The 20198-nt window shown below is 44.6% G+C and overlaps 1 protein-coding gene across 1 annotated transcript; it reads left to right on the forward strand.

Moving 5' to 3' along the window:
• NKRF (NFKB repressing factor) lies at positions 1 to 18996 on the forward strand. Its single transcript, XM_066249809.1, has 3 exons — positions 1 to 656; positions 15029 to 15159; positions 16213 to 18996. Exons 1-3 carry the CDS (start codon positions 385 to 387, stop codon positions 18189 to 18191), a joined length of 2382 nt encoding a protein of 793 aa, XP_066105906.1. The 5' UTR covers positions 1 to 384; the 3' UTR covers positions 18192 to 18996.
• Positions 18997 to 20198: the final 1202 nt, after the last annotated feature.

The raw sequence follows: 20198 nt of genomic DNA on the forward strand, positions 1-20198 counted from the left end.
TGCACGAGGGTAGGTAGGCTGGATCCCAGAGAAGGGGGAGCGGCGCGTGCTGGTGTCTTCCCCCCCCCCTCCCCGCGTACAGCGTGCGGCTGCGGGTGGCTGGAAGTGCGGAGCGCGGGGTCTGGCTCGGCGTTCCGGCTCCCGTGTGACTGCTGCGGACGCCTTCCTGCTCCTCCACGAGTTGCAGGAGTGCAGCAGGCGTGCTCCCGGCGCCGGGACGTCAGCGCCTTTTCCTCTTGAACGTTCACTCCCCATGTACACTCCCTAGTCCCCTGAGAGTTGGTCTTCGCTCCACGGCGCGCCCCTCCCACCGGACCCCGTTCCCTCCTGCTCCAGGTCGGTAGTCGGCTTCATCCCTGGTGGCCGTGCGTGGGGGCGGAGAAGATGGCTGGCGGACGTCTGCTGTTGGGGGGCGACTTCCTGTCGCCTCCGCCGCTGCCCCCCCTCCCGCCTCCGCCGCTGCCGCCCCTCCCGCCGCCCCCGCCCCCGCCCGAGCCAGTGCTGGAGCAGTGGCGCTATAGCCACGAAAGTGACTGGCAGTGGGCACTGCGACGCAGCTTCATCTGTCGGCACCTGCACAGCTATCCTGGGGCTGCCCTCGACCAGCTCCTTGCGCTCTCCGCCGCCTGGACCAACCACGTTTTCCTGGGCTGCAGGTGAGGAAGGTGTGCGGGTGGGATTAAGGGACGTGGGTAGGGGATCAGTGACGGGGTTCGAGTCGGGTTAAGGGACTGGGATAGGGGATCGGCGATGGGGATTGGGATGGGGGTGGGGGCAGGATACGGGTGAGGGTTTAGAGGATGGAGAATAGGAGATGTTGGAAGACCCTGTTGGCCTGGGGAGGGGGTTGACCGAGGGAGGTGACAGGGTATGACATAAACAGCTAGAAGAGTGAGGGGATGGAGATATAGCTGCTCCTGGAAGTGGAAGCATCACCACAATGACCACCTCGGTGGTAGTCATTGTGGTGATGGTTCTGGAGGGCGTGGGAAATGACGAATAGCAAAACCTCGGACCTGCGTAGGACCTTGCAATGCTGCGGTATCCGCAGAGAATATCCTCCAGTTGGGGCTTCGAGGGGCTGCCGGGGTCTGCGGGCGGGGGGCTGCAGTTCTAATCCCGGGCTCCTCCTGACCACTATCTTTCCATCCTCTTCAAGGAAAACGGCAGCCCCCAGCAACGCTTCTCTGTCTCCTCCTGGGGCGGCGGTTTGTACGAGGTGTCTCAGCTGCAGGGTCCGCCTTGTTTGTAGATTTGCGCATAATGTGTCTGGACGAAAACAAAGAAATGAATATATTTACTATAAAAATGGATTTCTCTCCTTTCACCTTAATTGTGATCAGAAGGATTAATATTTTGCCTCGGGTGAGGTTTTAGGGGTGTGTGCTTGTGTCTGTGTGTGTGTGTGCGCGTGGTGTGTTGCCCCCCCCCTTTTCAGAAACCTGGTGCGCATTCTGAATAGGCCTCTTTGAAAGCTCTTTGCATTTGGTGGAGACTGCAGTATGGTTCCAACGCATTTTTTTTAAACAAGACTTCTTGTACCTCTGTCCTTCAGAACCCCAAATTGATCTTATACTAAATTAATTATTCCTTTGATAGACTGAGAGGCTTCTTGTTTTGACACTCCTGCCTCACAGTGATTTTTTTTTTTTATTAGGAAGGATGAAAAATTCTGGAAAAAGATCAGATCAAGTTGAGCAAATTCAGGTTGAGGAATAACTAACAGATCCAGGAACATAGGATTGTCCACTCCTACCCTTAATTGTTGAATATGGTATCCATTGTGATACTTTGCTCTCTTCACAAAAATTCATGTTTTTCTGTCTTCTCTAGGTTAGTGTAATTTCTGCCTCCAGAGAAAATGATTCTTTCACTGGAGGAACTGATTACCAGTGGGGAAGCTTCAGTTATTAAACCTGTCAGATAAATCTAATTGACCTTCATTTAACAATATTGTTCCTGCAGGTGAGAAGATACCTTTATCATAGATCTTAATATACTAGAAGACCATGGGGAATCAATCCTAAAAAAAAAAATCATACATGGGAGGATAATAACCATCTGTGTTAATAAATCTTACCTTCCCAGTAGAATGTAAGCTCCTTTGGGGAAAGGGTTTATGCTTTCTTTTTCATACCTTTATTTACAGTGCCTAGAAGAGTGTCTTTTATAATAGTCACTCAGTAAACGTGTAGATTATGGATGACTATAGTTTTATAATGTCCAAAATACTTAAAATTTTTATTTATTTATTTTTTTATTTTTCTGAAGCTGGAAACGGGGAGAGACAGTCAGACAGACTCCCGCATGCGCCCGACCGGGTTCCACCCGGCACGCCCACCAGGGGGCGATCCTCTGCCCCTCCGAGGCATCGCTCTGTTGCGACCAGAGCCACTCCAGCGCCTGGGGCAGAGGCCAAGGAGCCATCCCCAGCGCCCAGGCCATCTTTGCTCCAATGGAGCCTCTGCTGCGGGAGGGGAAGAGAGAGACAGAGAGGAAGGAGAGGGGGAGGGGTGGAGAAGCAGATGGGCGCTTCTCCTGTGTGCCCTGGCTGGGAATCGAACCCGGGACTTCTGCACGCCAAGCCAACGCTCTACCACTGAGCCAACCGGCCAGGGCCCAAAATACTTAAAATTTTAAGTCTCTCACTGAATACAATAGCCTGGGGAATTTTGGGTGGTGTCTCATTTTTACAGCCCAATCAATGGAGGCCATGAAGTTATAGTGACTTTTCCAAAGTCCCACAGTCTTGTGATGCTCTTTCCACTGAGATACAGCTGCTACGTTTGGGAAGGATGGACCAGGAGTGAAAGCAAGTAACCGACACCAACCGCATCATTATCATACCTCAGGATTTCATTCCAAGAACAGCAGCCTTATACATAAGTGAGACGTTAAAACACTAGCCAGGCCAATGGTAGTCAGTGTTAAAAGCTCAAGCTTCCAAGGCATCTTGTGTATGTGTGTGTGCACTTGCCAAAGAACATCTGTGTATATATTATAGTTACCATGTGACATTGTAGTTAAGTCAGTTCAGTCGGTGCAAGTTGCCATAACATTATGAAATAGCCTAACCGAAAAGCAGTGTCGGCATTATAATGAACTTAGATACGGGAGAAAGCAGACACAATAAAGAATTTTGTGAGCTAGGAACCACGTGCAGTCTTCCACTTTCGGCAGGCTTTCTGAGAGCTGTCAGCTTTCGGTGGGGAAAATCTGTATTCCGGTACTTGTTAATGTTGATGTTGGCAGAGCTCTTGTTTTCTGGTCTTATTTTGTGACAGAAGACTCTTCTTCTTCTTTTCCAAGTGAGAGGAGGGGAGACAGAGAGACAGACTCCCGCATGTGCCTCAGTCGGAATCCACTCGGCAGCCCCCATCTGGGGCCGATGCTCTGCTCATCTTGGGCCATGCTCACAACCGAGCTAGAAGACTCTTCTCTCAAGGGAACTGTAGAATATGTGCTGCAACAGCCTATTCTAAACATAATTTGCTGTTCAAGGTCCAGTCCTTGACTTATAGAACAAGTTGTGAACAATAGCAAGAAGGGAACTTGCACCTTTCCCAGCATCTAGCAGGACTTTGTGTGTTCCGTTTCTTTTGGGGCTGAGGTAACTCCTTGGTCAAAGGTATCTGTGAAAGCTCCTTGATCATACGACCAAGACAAGCGGGGCTCAAATGTGCAGGGAGGCAAAGCATGGTTCAGTCCTTTTGGTGATAGTGCCATTTTCAAGAAACACATTTCAATGTCTTTTTAACTTTGTAACAGCGATTCTCAAGCTTGAGCAGGCATCAGAATCATCACTCAGGCTTCTGAAAAACACAGATTGCTGGGCCCCATTCCCGAGGTTTCCGATTCAGTAGCTCTGAGGTGCAGGGTCCTAGAATTTTCACTTCTAACAAGTTCCTAGATGGTGCTGACGATGAAGTGAAGCCATCCAGAGATGACACCGTGAGACCACTGCTTTATAGGGTAAAGTATTTCATTTTTCCATCACAGTCCAAGCGACCAGGAAGCTCAAAAGGCCGGAGTGATTTCTCTTCACTTTTTCTATTTGTCTGTTTCATAAAAGTAAACAATCTGTCCGTTTTTTCTGCAAGGAATTTCCAAAATATATCTTGTGGCTGATGAGAAGCTAGTTCAGTCTTCTTTTTTTAAAAAAAAAATTATTTATTCATTTTAGAGAGGAGAGGGAGAGACACAGAGAGAGAGAGAGAGAGAGAGAGAGAGAGAGCGGAGAGACAGAGAGAGAGAGAGGAGAGACAGAGAGAGAGAAGGGGGGAGGAGCTGGAAACATCAACTCCCATATGTGCCTTGACCAGGCAAGCCCAGGGTTTCGAACCGGTGACCTCAGCATTCCAGGTCGACGCTTTATCCGTTGCACCACCACAGGTCAGGCCTTTTAATTTTTTTTTAAATTTTTTTATTTATTCATTTTTGTTTGTTTGTTTGTTTGTATTTTTCTGAAGCTGGAAACGGGGAGAGACAGTCAGACTCCCACATGCTCCCAACCGGGATCCACCTGGCACGCCCACCAGGGGTGGAGCTCTGCCCACCAGGGGGCGATGCTCTGCCCCTCCGGGGCATCGCTCTGCCGAGACCAGAGCCACTCTAGCGCCTGGGGCAGAGGCCAAGGAGCCATCCCCAGCACCTGGGCCAGGGCCATCTTTGCTCCAATGGAGCCTTGGCTGCAGGAGGGGAAGAGAGAGACAGAGAGGAAGAAGGAGGTGGGGGGTGGAGAAGCAAATGGGCACTTCTCCTATGTGCCCTGGCCGGGAATCGAACCCGGGTCCCCCGCACGCCAGGCCGATGCTCTACCGCTGAGCCAACCGGCCAGGGCCTATTTATTCATTTTAGAGAGGAGAGGGAGAGAGAGAGAGTAGTTCAGTCTTCTAATCAAGGACATCTATAGCACTTATATAATGATTCATATGGATGCCAGGGAATCTGTGCAATTTTTTACTGAGAAGTTGTAGTTAAATATATGTATAGTTAATAAAGCAGAATGCTTGGTTAACCAGAGCATTCAGTTTTCTAATCATTCTTCATCACTAGGATTAGAACCAGAATCCTGCCTGTTGACCTTTGATGCTATCGATGTTAATTAACCACGAAAATATATTTTAAAATGAAGCCAGCTTTGTCACCATGACTGTTTGTGTCTTCTCATCGTCCTCGTCGATGTGAGACTGGTGTTTAGAAGGCAGATGCCAGTGGGCTCGTGCTGTAAAACCAACTTTGCGTGTAGCAGGTAGAGGGTATCAGTCACTAGCTAATGAAGTATGAGTGGGATCTTTCAAAAGACTCATCAATAATCTGGCTGGGTGTTATTTACTTGTGTTAGGAGTCTTATGAATAATTTTTTTAAAGACTTTATTAATTTATTCATTTTAGAGAGGAGAGAGAGAGAGAGAAGGGAGGAGCAGGAAGCATCAACTCCTATATGTGCCTTGACCAGGCAAGCCCAAGGTTTTGAACTGGCCACCTTAGCGTTCCAGGTCAACGCTTTATCCACTGCTCCACCACAGGTCAGGCATATGAATAATTTTGAATAAATAATTTTACACTTGGCAATCCTAATCTTTGCTGAGTTTTCAAACCTCAGTCTTTTTACTTGGACTGAGAAGACCCAGTTTAATACAAACCTTTTGAAAGTATCTACTACTGAATATTTATTAAATCTCAGGTGCTGTTGTATATAATAAGCATGCACCTGTGTGTGACTGTTTTTGTTCAAGAATGTAAGATTCATGAACTCAGATGTCTTTATCTATTAGAAACCATCTTTTTATGTGCTAGGCACGGTGGGGCAGTTGACTAGCGTACTGATTTCCAAAAGTTTGGTACATAATAACCTACCTTTGGAGACCATAAAGACCTGCTGGAGGTTTTTGGTTTTCTTTTGTAAGCATTTACAACCAAATAGGTAAATCAACAGACTTAAATATATAATAATCAGGCATCTTAAAATTACTGTATTAGACTTGTCTTAATGATATTTTTCCATCATAATCCCTCTAAAGATAGAATATTTTATAGCCACTAAATCTCATTTGGTAATGACGTGGAGAAGAAGCTATACAGTAAATTAAGAAACACACACACACACACACACACAAAACACCTCACCAAATTGCAAATCAACATAGATGATATGATAGTGATTAGGGGTAAGGGGAGGACTATGGCGAACATAGAAAATGAATAAAATGTAAACCCCAAAATGTTAATGAAGTTATCAGCAGTTGGGTTCATAGGTGCTTTGCTTGGTGAGTCCCTAAAATTTCTGGCATAAAGGTGTTATTTTTAAATCCCCTACAAAAAGTACACTAGAGAAAACTGGGTAATGAAAGCTTTACTACCTCGGCTCATTTCAAATCTGTGGAACCACTTCTTTATCCCTGGATAGCTACCCTCTGGAGAACTTCAGAAATGAGAATTAAATCCTAGTGGTTTCCTTAAAGACTCCAGATTGATATTTTCTTTGTGCTTGGAATAGTCAAGTGTTAGGCACTATAAGGTCTTTTCCATTGTTTGAGCTGGTTGGGCTTCTTCAGTACTAGGACTTCCTGATATAGGACTGGTAACCTGCCCAGAGGGTCATTTTTGTAGCCTATGGGAGATGTTCAGTTTTGCGGCTGGTGTAATGAATAGGAACAATGAACAGGTATAATCGTTACTATTGCTGGAAGAAACCTGAGAGAAAAGTGAGTGTAGATGCAGTGAGCCCTAAAGGCGTCATCCATGCACCCTGGATTATGACCTGCTTGCTGTTTACAGTTTGATACCTACTTAGAATCAGGCTCGAATTGGAGGTCTGGAGAATTTTGACTGCAATTGAAGGTGAGTGGCTTGGTCGCAGTACCAAGTTTGGTAGCAAAGGTGGCATTGCCAGTTTAAGACTTGTAGACTGCTACTGTTTTGATAATTTCTTGTTTTCATGTCATACCTTAGAAATTGGGCTCCCAAAACAGTGGAAGCGGTCTATAGAACATATGACGTTTTAGGCTATGCTTTCCAGTGTTTGGATAAGAGTAAATGAAAATAAAATTATTCCTGGCATTTAAATACTGGTGTTAACAGCAGCAGGAGCAGTTACCAGTTTGATGTGCAGGTTACAGCTGGGCTTGCTCCCGGTAATCTGTCAGTGAAGGCCACCATGTCTTGACTTCTCTGCTTTGCAAAGACAGACATCTGATGGGTGTAGAAACTATTGTGCTAAAAATGGAAAATGTTGTTCTCCTTCAAGTTCAGAATCTATCATGCAAAGGTGTAATAGTTTCTCATTTCCAGAACTTTCTTCCCACATGCCACCAGGAATCTCTTTTTCGGTCATAGGCTGGGAAAGGATGAAGGTAGGAAGGGTGAGTACTGTCCTACTCATTTCATGGATTTTGCCCCTGTAGAAGATTGGCTGGAGTATGTTAAAGAAACTCTTGATGCCGTTTCCCCGGTGAATACTTAAATATGCATTGTACCAGATAAGGATTTCTTTTAAGGATTTTATTTATTGATTTTAGAGAGAGGAGGTAGAGAGAAAGAAAGGCAGTGCAGGAGGAGTGGGAAGCATCAACTTGTAGTAGTTGCTTCTCGTATATAACTTAACCCGGCAAGCCCAGGGTTTCGAACCCGCGACTTCAGCATTCCAGGTCAACACTTTACCCACTGTGCCACCGCAGGCCAGGCCAGCTAGGAATTTTTTTTTTCTTTTCTGAAGCTGGAAACGGGGAGAGACAGTCAGACAGACTCCCGCATGCGCCCGACCGGGATCCACCCGGCACGCCCACCAGGGGCAATGCTCTGCCCACCAGGGGGCGTCGCTCTGCCGAGACCAGAACCACTCTAGCGCCTGGGGCAGAGGCCAAGGAGCCATCCCCAGCGCCCAGGCCATCTTTGCTCCAATGGAGCCTCTGCTGCGGGAGGGGAAGAGAGAGACAGAGAGGAAGGAGGGGGGTGAGGGTGGAGAAGCAAATAGGCGCTTCTCCTATGTGCCCTGGCCGGGAATCGAACCTGGGTCCCCCGCACACCAGGCTGCCGCTCTACCGCTGAGCCAACTGGCCAGGGCCCCAGCTAGGAATTTTAAAAAATTTAGTTGTAATACCTTTATTCACACTTATTAAAATTAACAATTAATTAAAATCACCCAATGCCTAGTCTGTGTTTAGTTTTTTCCATTTGTCTCAAAATTTCTTCTTGCAATTGGTTTGTTGGATTCATGATCCAAATAAGGCCCACTCAATGTACGTATTTGGTCGATCTCTCTTTTAACCTATACACAATTCCCTTTTCCTTTTTATTTTCCTGTTACTCATTTGATGAAGAAACTGGGTTGTCACATAGTGTTTCCTTCATTCTGGGTTTGGCTGCTGAGATTCTTGTCATGGTGTTGAACATGTTTTTCCGAGTTAGGGACCTGATCAGGTTCAGGTTCAATGATTTGAGGCGCAGGAATACTCTATAGATAGTTTTTTTGTCCTGTTATGTGATACGAACATCATGGGGCACATGTCTGCTTGTCCCACTTTTAGTGATATGAAAAAGTTCCCTGTCAGTTTTTTAATTGAAATTTTTAATGAGGTAATTGTAGATTCACATGTAATTATATGAAATAACATGAAGAGATGCTTTGTACTCTCTACCCAGCTCCTCCCATGATAACATATTGCAAAATCGTATGATATAATAACCAGGATAATGACATTGTTAGACTCCACTGATTTTACTCAGATTCCCCCAGTCTTACCAGTACCCATGTGTATGTGTGTTCTATACAATTATTTATTCATTAATTAACTCATTTATTATTATTATTTTCCAAGTTAGAGGAGGGGAGATAGACTTCCACATATGCCCTGGCCAGGATCCACCCAGAAAACCCCGTCTGGGGCTAATGCCCTGTCCATCTAGGGCCATGCTCACAATCGAGCTATTTTTAGTGCCTGAGGCAGAGGCTTGGGGAGCCATCCTCAACACCTGGGGCTGATGTACTTGAATCAATTAAGCGATAGCTGCAGAAGGGTAAGGGGGAAGAGGGCGTGGAGAAGCAGATGATTGCTTCTCCTGTGTGACCTGACCAGGAATTGAACCTGGGACTTCCACATGCTGGGCCGATGCTCTACCACTGAGCAAACTGGCCAGGGCTGTGTTCTATACAATTTTATTACCACAGCCAAGATATTGAACAGTTCCAATACCACAAGGATCCTTCTCACTCATACACAATATTGCATGTGTCAATATTTTATTCCCTTTTTTTTTTTCTTTTGTATTACAGCAACAGAGAGAAGGACAGACAGACAGGAACGGAGAGAGATGAGAAGCATCAATCATCAGTTTTTTGTTGTGACACCGTAGTTGTTCATTGATTGCTTTCTCATGTGTGCCTTGACTGGGGGCTACAGCAGACCGAGTAACGCCTTGCTTGAGCCAGCGACCTTGGGTCTAAGCTGGTGAACTTTGCTCAAACCAGATGAGCCCGTACTCAAGCTGGCAACCTCAGGGTCTCGACCCTGGGTCCTCTGGGTCCCAGTCTGACGCTCTATCCACTGCACCACTACCTGGTCAGGCTTTTTTTTAATCTCTTTTTTATTTAGTACTTTAATAGTTTATTGCTGAGCAGTGTACCATGGTGTATGTATACCAGAGTTTAACCATTTCTCTGTTAAAGGGTATCTGTGCTCATTTCAGTTTCTGACTGCTCCGAACATAGCTGCTGTGAGCCTTTGTGTGCCGGTTTTTGCATGAGCATACATTTTCATTTTTTCTGAGATAAACGCCCCAAGAGTGTAATTGGTAGGCCGTATGGTAATTGCATGTTTAATTTTATAAAAACCTTCCAAGTTGGTTACCAGAGTGGCCATACTATTTTTTTTTCAGAGACAGAGAGAGAGATAGACAGAGACAGACAAGACAGGAACAGAGAGATGAGAAGCATCAATCGTTAGTTTTTCGTTGCGCATTGCAACACCTTAGTAGTTCATTGATTGCTTTCTCATATGTGCCTTGACCGCGGGCCTTCAGCAGATTGAGTAACCATTTTCTCGAGCTAGCGACCTTGGGTCCAAGCTGGTGAGTTTTTGCTCCAACCAGATGAGCCCGCACTCAAGTTGGCAACCTCGGGGTCTCGAACCTAGGTCCTCTGCATCCCAGTCCAATGCTCTATCCACTGCGCCACTGCCTGGTCAGGCGGCTATACTATTTTATATTCCCACCAGCAATGTTTTGGGGTTTTTTGTTTTTTTGTTTTTTTTTGTATTTTTCTGAAGCTGGAAATGGGGAGAGACAGTCAGACAGACTCCCGCATGCGCCCCACCGGGATCCACCCGGCATGCCCACCAGGGGCAACGCTGTGCCCACCAGGGGGCGATGCTCTGCCCCTCTGGGGCGTCGCTCTGTTGCGACCAGAGCCACTCTAGCGCCTGGGGCAGAGGCCAAGGAGCCATCCCCAGCGCCCGGGCCATCTTTGCTCCAATGGAGCCTCAGCTGCGGGAGGGGAAGAGAGAGACAGAGAGGAAGGAGGGAGGGGCGGGGGTGGAGAAGCAAATGGGTGCTTCTCCTATGTGCCCTGGCCGGGAATCGAACCCGGGTCCCCCGCATGCCAGGCCGATGCTCTACCGCTGAGCCAACCGGCCTGGGCTTCCCACCAGCAATGTGTGAATGGTCCAGATCCTCTGCATCCTTGCCAGCATTTGGTGGTGTCACTGTTTTTTATCTTAGCCATTGTGATAGGTGTGTAGTAACCTCTCATTATCGTTCTAAGTTGTATTTCTCTGGTGGCTAATGATGTTGAACATCTTTTCAATGTACTTATATGCAATCTGTATCTCCTATTTGGTGAAATTTTCTCTTCATGTCTTTTGTTTTTTTTTTTGTTGTTGTTTGTTTGTTTGTTTTTCAAGATTTCATTTATTGGTTTTACTGAGTGGAGGTAGCCAGAAGTGTCAACTCATAGTTGCTTCACTTTAGTTGTTCATTGGTTGCTTGTCATTTGTGCCTTGACCACACAAGTGCAGGGTTTCAAACCGGCGACCTCAGCATTCCAGGTCAGTGCTTTATTCACTGCGCCACCACAGGCCAGGCCTCCTGTGTTTGTTTTTAAATATGCTTTTACTGTTGTGTTTTTGAGAGGCATTTCTACTAGATACTAGTTTTTTGGCAAGCGTGTAGTTTGCATATATTTCCCCCAGTTTGTATCTTGTCTTTTCATCCTCTTCACAGGGTGTTTTGAGAAAAGTTTTTAATTTTGATGAAGTACATTTTTGTCAGTTTTTTCTTTTATGGATAGTTTTTTGGTGTCAAGTATAAAAACTGTTTTTCTGAGTCTAGATCCTGAAGATTTTCTCCTCAGGTTTTTTTGTTTGTTTGTTTGTTTTTTGACAGAGACAGGAATAGCTAGGGACAGATAGAGATGAGAAGCATCAATTCTTCATTGTGGCACCTTAGTTGTTTATTGATTGCTTTCTCACATGTGCCTTGACAGGGGGGCTACAGCAGACTGAGTGACCTGTTGCTCAAGCCAGCGACCTTGGACTCAAGCCAGTGATCTTGGGCTTCAAGCCAGCGACCTTTGGGCTCAAGCCAGCGACCATGGGGTCCTGTCTATGATCCCACGCTAAAGCCAGCGACCCTGCACTCAAGCTGGTGAGCCCGCACTCAAGCCAGCGACCTCGGGGTTTCAAACCTGGGTCCGCTGTGTCCCAGTCCAACAGTCTATCCACTTGGACTGGCTTTCCTCGTTTTTTTAATAAAAGTTTTATAGGTTTACATTTTATGTTTAGGTCCATGATGCGTTTTGAATTAATTTTTTATACAGTTTGAGGCGTCGGTCATGGTATCATCTGTTGCCTGTAGCTGCCCACTTGCTCCAGTGCTGTTTTTGGAAACAGCTGTCCTTCCTCCATTGCGTTGCTCTTGCAGCTTTTAACAAGCAGTTGAGCGTGTTTGTGCAGGTCTGTTTCTGGGTTCTTCCCCATCAACTTTTCACCTAATAGGCTTAGCAACCATTGATGATCATTTATTATTGCATTATGGGTTGCAAAAAGGTAGTAATCATTCCTACATTATTAGCTGGGCTTCTTCTGCAAAAGAATTTTCTTCATCAACTCTTTATTTGCTCTGAGATGTAATTTTTATGGAAAGTGCAAGATAAATCCTTTCTTTTTTTAATATTACTCATTTTGGGGAAATGACTTGATTCTCTGCCATCCTTCAAAGGTGACCAATAATGAGTTTGTAAGTATCTTTTTGAACTAATGGATTTTAACATATTTGATGTGTTTCAATCCACTGCTGTTACTGTTCTAATTGATAACTCAAGTTGGCTCACTTTGCCAGTAGGAGGCTATTCAAGTTGGCTTCTGTGTTCATTTGACACAATTCCTGAAGTCTTAAAGGTTCCTCGTTTTCAAGTACAAGATCTTCCAAGTTCATATTATACATTTCTTGCCCCAGACTTGGAATGAGCCATTGCTCTAAGGACCCTGATTCTTCTTAATGGAAAATGACAGAGATCACAGTCTGGATTTTTTTTTTGTACTTTTCTGAAGCTGGAAACGGGGAGAGACAGTCAGACAGACTCCCGCATGTGCCCGACCGGGATCCACCCGGCACGCCCACCAGGGGATGATGCTCTGCCCACCAGGGGGCGATGCTCTGCCCATCCGGGGCATCGCTCTGTTGCAACCAGAGCCACTCTAGCGCCTGAGGCAGAGGCCATAGGGCCATCCCCAGCGCCCGGACCATCTTTGCTCCAATGGAGCCCTTGGCTGCAGGAGGGGAAGAGAGAGACGAGACAGAGAGGAAGGAGAGGGGGAGGGGTGGAGAAGCAGATGCTTCTCCTGTATGCCCTGGCCGGGAATCGAACCCGGGACTTCCGCACGCCAGGCCGACGCTCTACCACTGAGCCAACCGGCCAGGGCCACACAGTCTGGATTTTAACAACCCAGCAACTCTTAACATTCTTAGGACTTTTATAAACATATAAATGTAATTATTTACATGTAATACTCATGTAAAATAGAGAAAAATAAATCATTAGTTTATATGGATACTTTCAATTCAAACTTCAAGGTAAGGTCTTGGCCTAAATTTCTTTCTTTCTTCTTTTTTTTAAAGAACTTTAAATTGTATCTTTTGGCCCTGGCGCTGGATTACTCACTTGGCTAGAGCACTGTTCCCATACACCAAGGCTGTAGGTTTGATTCCCTCAGGACACATACAAGTATCAGCCAATGAGTACATAAATAAGTGGAATAACAAATTGATGTTTCTCTCTCTCTCTTCTTTTCCCTCCTTCTCTCTTCCTCTCTCTCTAGCATCAGTAAAAAATACATTAGAGAATTTTTTTAAGTGAGAAGAGGGGAGGTAGACAGATTCCCACATATGCCCTGACTAGGATCCACCCAGCAACCACGTCTGGGGCTGATGCTCAAATTAACCGAGCTATCCTCAGCATCTGAGGCTGATGCTAGGCCTAACTGAGCCACTGGCTGCAGGAGGGGGAAAGGGACAGGAAGAGGAGCAGGTGGTCGTTTCTCATGTGTGCCCTGACCGGGAAACAAACCTGGGACATCCACATGCAAACCAGACTATCCACTGAGCAAACCAGCCAGGGCCAAATTTTATTTCTCATTTTTCAATTACAGTTTACAGTCAACTTTATTTTCTATTAGTTTCAGATGTACAGCATAGTGATTAGACAATTGCATACTTTACAAAGTCTTTCCTCCTATATTTGTAGTACTCACCTGGCATTATACATAGTTACCACATTCCCTGTGTTGTAATTTACATCCCTGGGACTATTTTGTAACTACCAATTTGTGCTCCTTAGCCCCTTCACCTCCTTTTTTTAAAATTTTTTTTAAGTGAGAGGAGGGGAGGCAGAGAGACAGACTCGCCTATGTACCCAAACCTGGATCTACCCACAAGCCCCAATGGGGCGATGCTCTGACCATCTAGGGCCATTGCTTGGCAATCAAGCTATTTTTAGCACCTGAGGCCAGAAGCTCCAGGGAACCATCCTTAGCACCCCAGGCCAACTTGCTGGAACCAATCGAGCTATGGCTGCGGGTGTGGGGGTGGGGAGAGAAAAGGGGGAGGGGGAGGGGTGGAGAAGCAGATGGTTGCTTCTCCTGTGTGCCCTGGTTGGGAATTGAACCCAGGACATCCACACACTGGGCTGGCACTCTATCACTGAGCCAGCTGGCCAGGCCCCTGGCCTCTCCACCTCTCTAACCCAGTCCCCAAATCCTCCTTCCTTCTGATAACCAACAGTCTGCTCTCTTGTGTCTATGAGTCTCTTTCAGTCTTGTTTGTTCATTTATTTTTTTCTTTGGATCCCACATATAAGTGAAATCATACAGTATTTGTCTTTTCTGTGATTTATTTTACTTAGCATAATACCTTCTAGGTCTATTCATGCTATCACAAATGGTAAGATTTAATTCTTGTTTTATGACTGTTATATCTTTTGAAATATTCCCATGGTATGTATGTACCACCACTTTTCTATCCACTCTTCTATTGATGGGTACTTGGGTTGCTTCCACATTTTGGTTATTGTAAATAATGCTGCAGTGACTATAGGGCTGCATGTATTCTTTCAAAATAGTGTTTTGAGGTTCTTAGGACATAATCCCAGAAGTGGGATGGCTGGGTCAAAAGGCAGTTCGATTTTTAATTTCTTGAGGAATCCCCATACTGTTTTCCACAGTGGCTGCACCAGTCTGCATTCCCACCAGCAGTGCAGGAGGGTTCCCTTTTCTCCACATCCTCGCCAGCACTTGTTTGTGGACTTATTGATGATATTGGCTTAAGTTTCTTGATTTTTTATGTCTGTCTTGTAGTGACAAACATAATTACTCATCTCATAGGTAAGTATTGTAGGGCTGATTCTTTAGTTTTTATAGCCATAATATTCTGTTGAAAATGTCCTATGAGAACAATGATAAGATTGGTTCATTTGGAAGCTTTTATAAAAAATGACATTCTTATCTGTTTTAATAGTCGATTATCTTAATTTAAATAGGTACAGCCCATGCTTGATGGAAAAAATTCTTCATATGGCCGAAGGTATTGATATTGGGGAGATGCCTTCATATGATCTGATGCTGTCCAAACCTTCCAAAGGTCAGAAACGTCACCTCTCAGCATGTGATGGTGAGGATACTTGTTTCTGGAAGGTGGGATTTGAAGAACTGACATGGCCTTTTTTTTTTAATAATATGAGCATGGTATATAATTTTAAATAACATTGGTAACATTGGATCTCACACAAATGTAAAAGAATTTTAACTTTTAGCTATGTGCAGTTTTTTGTGTTTTTTGAGGATGCTAAATAGAACTAAAGACCAAGAATACTGAAGTCACACTATAATGCTGTCTTTGAAGTCCATGCCATGAGCCTCTGTCTAAATAGAAAAACCTTATACTCTGATCGTTTGAGCATATTAGTAACTAAATCCTCCTGGATGGGTCCAAGATGGAGCAGCTTTCGACTGCACAGTGTTATAGGGAGGAAGGTCCAGTGTCCGGTACAGCCTCAACAGAGTTCTTCTAGACCGTTAAACTTGATAGCCCTCCTAAATCATTAGTTTCTACCTGTTGCTTGTTGTAGAACTAAAATAGACAAATGCTCTTTTATGCAGAATAGGTCAGGACTAAGATTTTGAAGTTGAAAGCCTTTGGGATCTTTCAATAATCATTTTCATTTGATTTTTAGTGTAAAGCGCCATCAGTCACTCACCTCTGATACAAAACACAGAACCTTTGCACACGGCTCTAGCCATCTGTTCCAATTGCAGTCCTTAAGGGCACTTTTCACACAGGTGGTATGATACTATATGGGAACAGCTTCTTACTCGGTACACTTCACTTGTGCTCTGACTCGTTAGTTGCAAAAGCACCCATCATTCCTGCATGATGTGGTGATCTGCATACTTGACTCAATGACATATTTTCTATCAAGTCCCTTCCCTTAAACATGGAAGGACAGGAAGCATCCCTCCTTAGGCTGGACCCTTAGCATTGATATTACATCCCTTTGCCTAAATGACCTGAAGTGTTTGTTGTTTTGTGTTTTGTTTTGTTTTGGTGGGAAGTATTTTGTACTGACAATGCAGCTTGCAAATAATATGGTTGGTACTATTTTCCTACTTGGTTCTTTTGAAATATTCCCTTTTTAATGAATTGTACATTTCACTCATTCTGTAGGTCCAAATCCTCCCAAAAAGCAAGCCGGTTCCAAATACCATGTGAGACCTCGTTTTGAGCCTGTACATTTTGTAGCTAGTAGTTCAAAAGATGAAAGGCAGGAAGATCCTTATGGCCCTCGTACAAAAGAGATAAAAGAACAAGCGCGTTTTGCCCGCATGCGGAGAGACATCTACCAAGATTATACTCAAGACTCTTTTAGCATCCAAGATGGGAATTCTCAGTATTGTGATTCATCGGGATTTATTTTCACAAAAGACCAGCCTGTAACAGCCGCCATGTATTCTGACAGTGGGAAGCCTGCCCCAAGCAGCACAGCGAAGCAGGCAAACTCGCAGCCGAAGCAGGCAAACTCGCAGTCAGCTCGTGAGCCTTCGTCGTCACAGACATTTCCTGAGTCAGTGGTGGCTGAGAAGCGGTATTTCATTGAGAAGTTAGCAGCGACTATCTGGAACAACCTTTCTAATCCAGAGATGACCTCTGGGTCTGACAAAATCAATTATACATACATGTTAACTCGTTGTATTCAGGCATGTAAGACAAATCCTGAGTATATATATGCTCCTTTAAAAGAAATCCCTCCTGCTGACATCCCCAAAAATAAAAAACTTCTAACAGATGGTTACGCTTGTGAAGTTAGATGCCAAAATATCTACTTAACCACAGGTTATGCTGGCAGCAAGAATGGGTCCAGGGATCGGGCCACTGAGCTAGCTGTAAAACTCTTGCAGAAACGTATTGAAGTTAGGGTTATCCGACGGAAATTCAAGCACACAATTGGCGAGGACCTTGTGGTGTGCCAGGTTGGTGTGCATTTGTATGAATTTCCTCCAGCTCTGAAACCACCCGAAGAGCTGGTGGTGCTGGCTAAAGATGCCTCAGGGCAGCCAATTTTTAATGCTTCTGCCAAACACTGGACCAATTTTGTCCTTACAGAAAATGCAAATGATGCAATTGGTATCCTTAACAATTCTGCCTCATTCAACAAAATGTCAGTTGAATACAAATATGAGATGATGCCAAATCGCACATGGCGTTGTCGAGTATTTTTGCAGGATCACTGCTTAGCTGAAGGTTATGGAACCAAAAAAACAAGTAAACATGCAGCTGCTGATGAGGCTTTGAAAATCCTTCAGAAAACACAACCCACTTACCCATCTGTCAAAAGTTCACAGTGCCATACAGGCTCTTCCTCTAGGGGATCTGGCAAGAAGAAAGATATAAAGGATCTTGTCGTTTATGAGAATTCTTCAAATCCTGTGTGCACGCTGAATGACACAGCTCAGTTTAACCGGATGACGGTTGAATACGTCTATGAGAGAATGACAGGCCTCCGATGGAAATGCAAGGTGATCCTAGAGAGTGAAGTGATCGCAGAAGCCATCGGAGTGAAGAAAACCGTCAAATACGAAGCTGCTGGTGAAGCTGTGAAAACCCTCAAAAAGACCCAGCCGACCGTCATTAACAACCTGAAGAAGGGCACTGTTGAAGATGTGATTTCAAGAAATGAAATTCAGGGCCGCTCCGCAGAGGAGGCTTACAAACAACAAATCAGAGAAGATAACATAGGGAACCAGCTGCTGAGAAAGATGGGCTGGACGGGTGGTGGTTTAGGTAAATCTGGCGAGGGCATTCGGGAGCCAATCTCTGTCAAAGAGCAGCATAAGCGGGAAGGGCTTGGGCTTGATGTAGAAAGGGTAAATAAAATTGCCAAGAGAGATATAGAACAGATCATCAGAAACTACGCCCGCTCCGATAGCCACACGGATTTGACTTTCTCTACAGAGCTGACTAACGACGAGCGGAAACAGATCCATCAGATCGCCCAGAAGTACGGGCTTAAGAGTAAGTCTCATGGGGTGGGCCACGACAGGTACCTGGTGGTGGGTAGGAAAAGACGGAAGGAAGACCTGCTAGATCAGCTCAAGCAGGAGGGCCAGGTGGGGCATTACGAGCTTGTGATGCCTCAAGCGAATTGAGGTCTTACTAATTTATTTTGTGAATGCCTAATGAGGCATATCTGTGAATTAAAGAAATGTTCCATGTTCCAGTTGCAGAGTATAATTCGTTCTTAAGATATTTCACCTTGTTCATTTCATATAGTGTGCTTTTATTAGATACTGGAACCTGAAAAATTCTGTCCACTTGTATTAGCTTAAGCCAGCAGATGCTATTGTGCACTTACCATTTGTGTCTTTGATATTGCTGTGTCCCTCAGATTTTAGTAGTCTGTACAAAGCCAGAACGCACATCCAAATGGGATTTCACCCTGAGAAAGAAATTCCCCTTTTAAAGGGCATAGCACAGCAGTCTGCAACAATATGTGAAGTCGATATTAACCTACAGTAAAACTACAGTCTTAATTCCAGACTTAAAATGTCAGATCAGTTTGTATTATCTATTTTCATCTTTGTGTGAAGCCAGTTATAGAATGTTTAACAGTAAATTGTGCTGTACATGTAAATGTCCTTATCAACTAAATGATGTAAAACTTTCTTAATGTAATTTTGGTGTTCATTTATTTATAACTTCTACCGTGTGGTTTTCAGAATATTGGAAGTGATTTACTGTACCTTGTGATATGTCAGTTTTAACAAATTCTAGTCTTCATGCTGAGAGAGCACTTGAAACCCTTCAGACACTTTGGCTTAAGCTGAAGAAAGGAGCTGGAGCTGCTTGTTCTTGGTGCCTTGCAGAGAGTCTCACAGCAGCCCTCCATTAGCTTTCAGCCGGTTGGATGCGGCCAGTGCTGGGGCAGAGCTGGGCAAAGACCGAAGAGACTGGTGCTTTGATGAAAAGGTCAGTTGGCTGGTTTCTCTCTCAAAAAGCTTATTAGGCTCCAAAAGCCAACTTTGTAACATATTTAAAACGGCTATTTTCGCTTATTTCTGGAATGTAAAAAAGAAAGTATATAAAAAGAGTTAGTGTGTGCTTCCTGAATAAAAAGGAGCCGAAGTTGATCAAAATGGTGGTGTGCTTATTTCTGGGCAGCAGCCTAGTGGCGGCACTTTGGGCCTCTGGAGAGGGGAAGCGGTGTTCGCACACAGCGTTTCAGCGCCAGAGCACGTGTGGATGGACACAACGAGCAGATAGGAACAGGCAGCCGGTCGCCCGCATGTTATTCGTATGGACCAACATGCTGTCTGCAACCAAATCTCAGGCTGTTTAATTTTATGTGATTTTGTTTTTGTGTCTCAGATAAACCAAGTATTAATATTCACACTTAATATTCATAACTGAATATTAACATTGAGAGTTGAACACCTCCGATGAAATGATTGGTTGTTTCCAGTGTCTTAAAACATTTAGCGTCACGCTTGACATGTAACTGGCCCACAGTGAACAGAAATTTCCTTTCCCCTCTTTTTTATATCTTTATATTAAGCTATCCATTGTAGTTAAGTCAGTATTTTAAAAAATATGAAGGCCTTAACTTTTATACCCGGATCTCCGTACCTTTTAGTCAGCTGCAATGATTAGGACAGCGATACTTGCTTTCCACTGTCTTCCTAGAGCGCGGCCTTTCCTCGTGGGTAGGAAGAGACTGAGGTCTACGTTTTATTTAGCACTTAATGTTTTAACAGTGGCAGAGGGAACTAAGCTAAAATGTTTATAGATTTTGTAAGACTCATACCAACCCTGAGAAGCTATGGTTCAGTGAGTGAGTTAGGAAAGTCACCCTTCTATTCTCTTGAGTAAGAGTCGCTTTGGGGATTAAAGACTGTGAGAACTCATTTCTCTCGACATTTCTTTCCTCTTCCCAAAATTATTTTTCTGGGGGGAGGACTAGGGGAATGTTACATATAAATCTGGTTTATTTAGATAAGTTCAACAGGACAGAATATTAATGTGGTTATAGTTAAGGTTCCCAAGTAATTGGGCCAAGAATATTTTTGGTTCTGGATTTGAGAGCCCAGATGCCCCAACTTCTTAGATCAGCTTTGGGATCGATGTGGGAACAGGGTGAAGTCACTGACCTCTGATTG

The sequence above is a fragment of the Saccopteryx bilineata genome, chromosome X (genome assembly GCF_036850765.1).
Source record: "Saccopteryx bilineata isolate mSacBil1 chromosome X, mSacBil1_pri_phased_curated, whole genome shotgun sequence".
Taxonomy (NCBI): Eukaryota; Metazoa; Chordata; class Mammalia; order Chiroptera; family Emballonuridae; genus Saccopteryx; species Saccopteryx bilineata.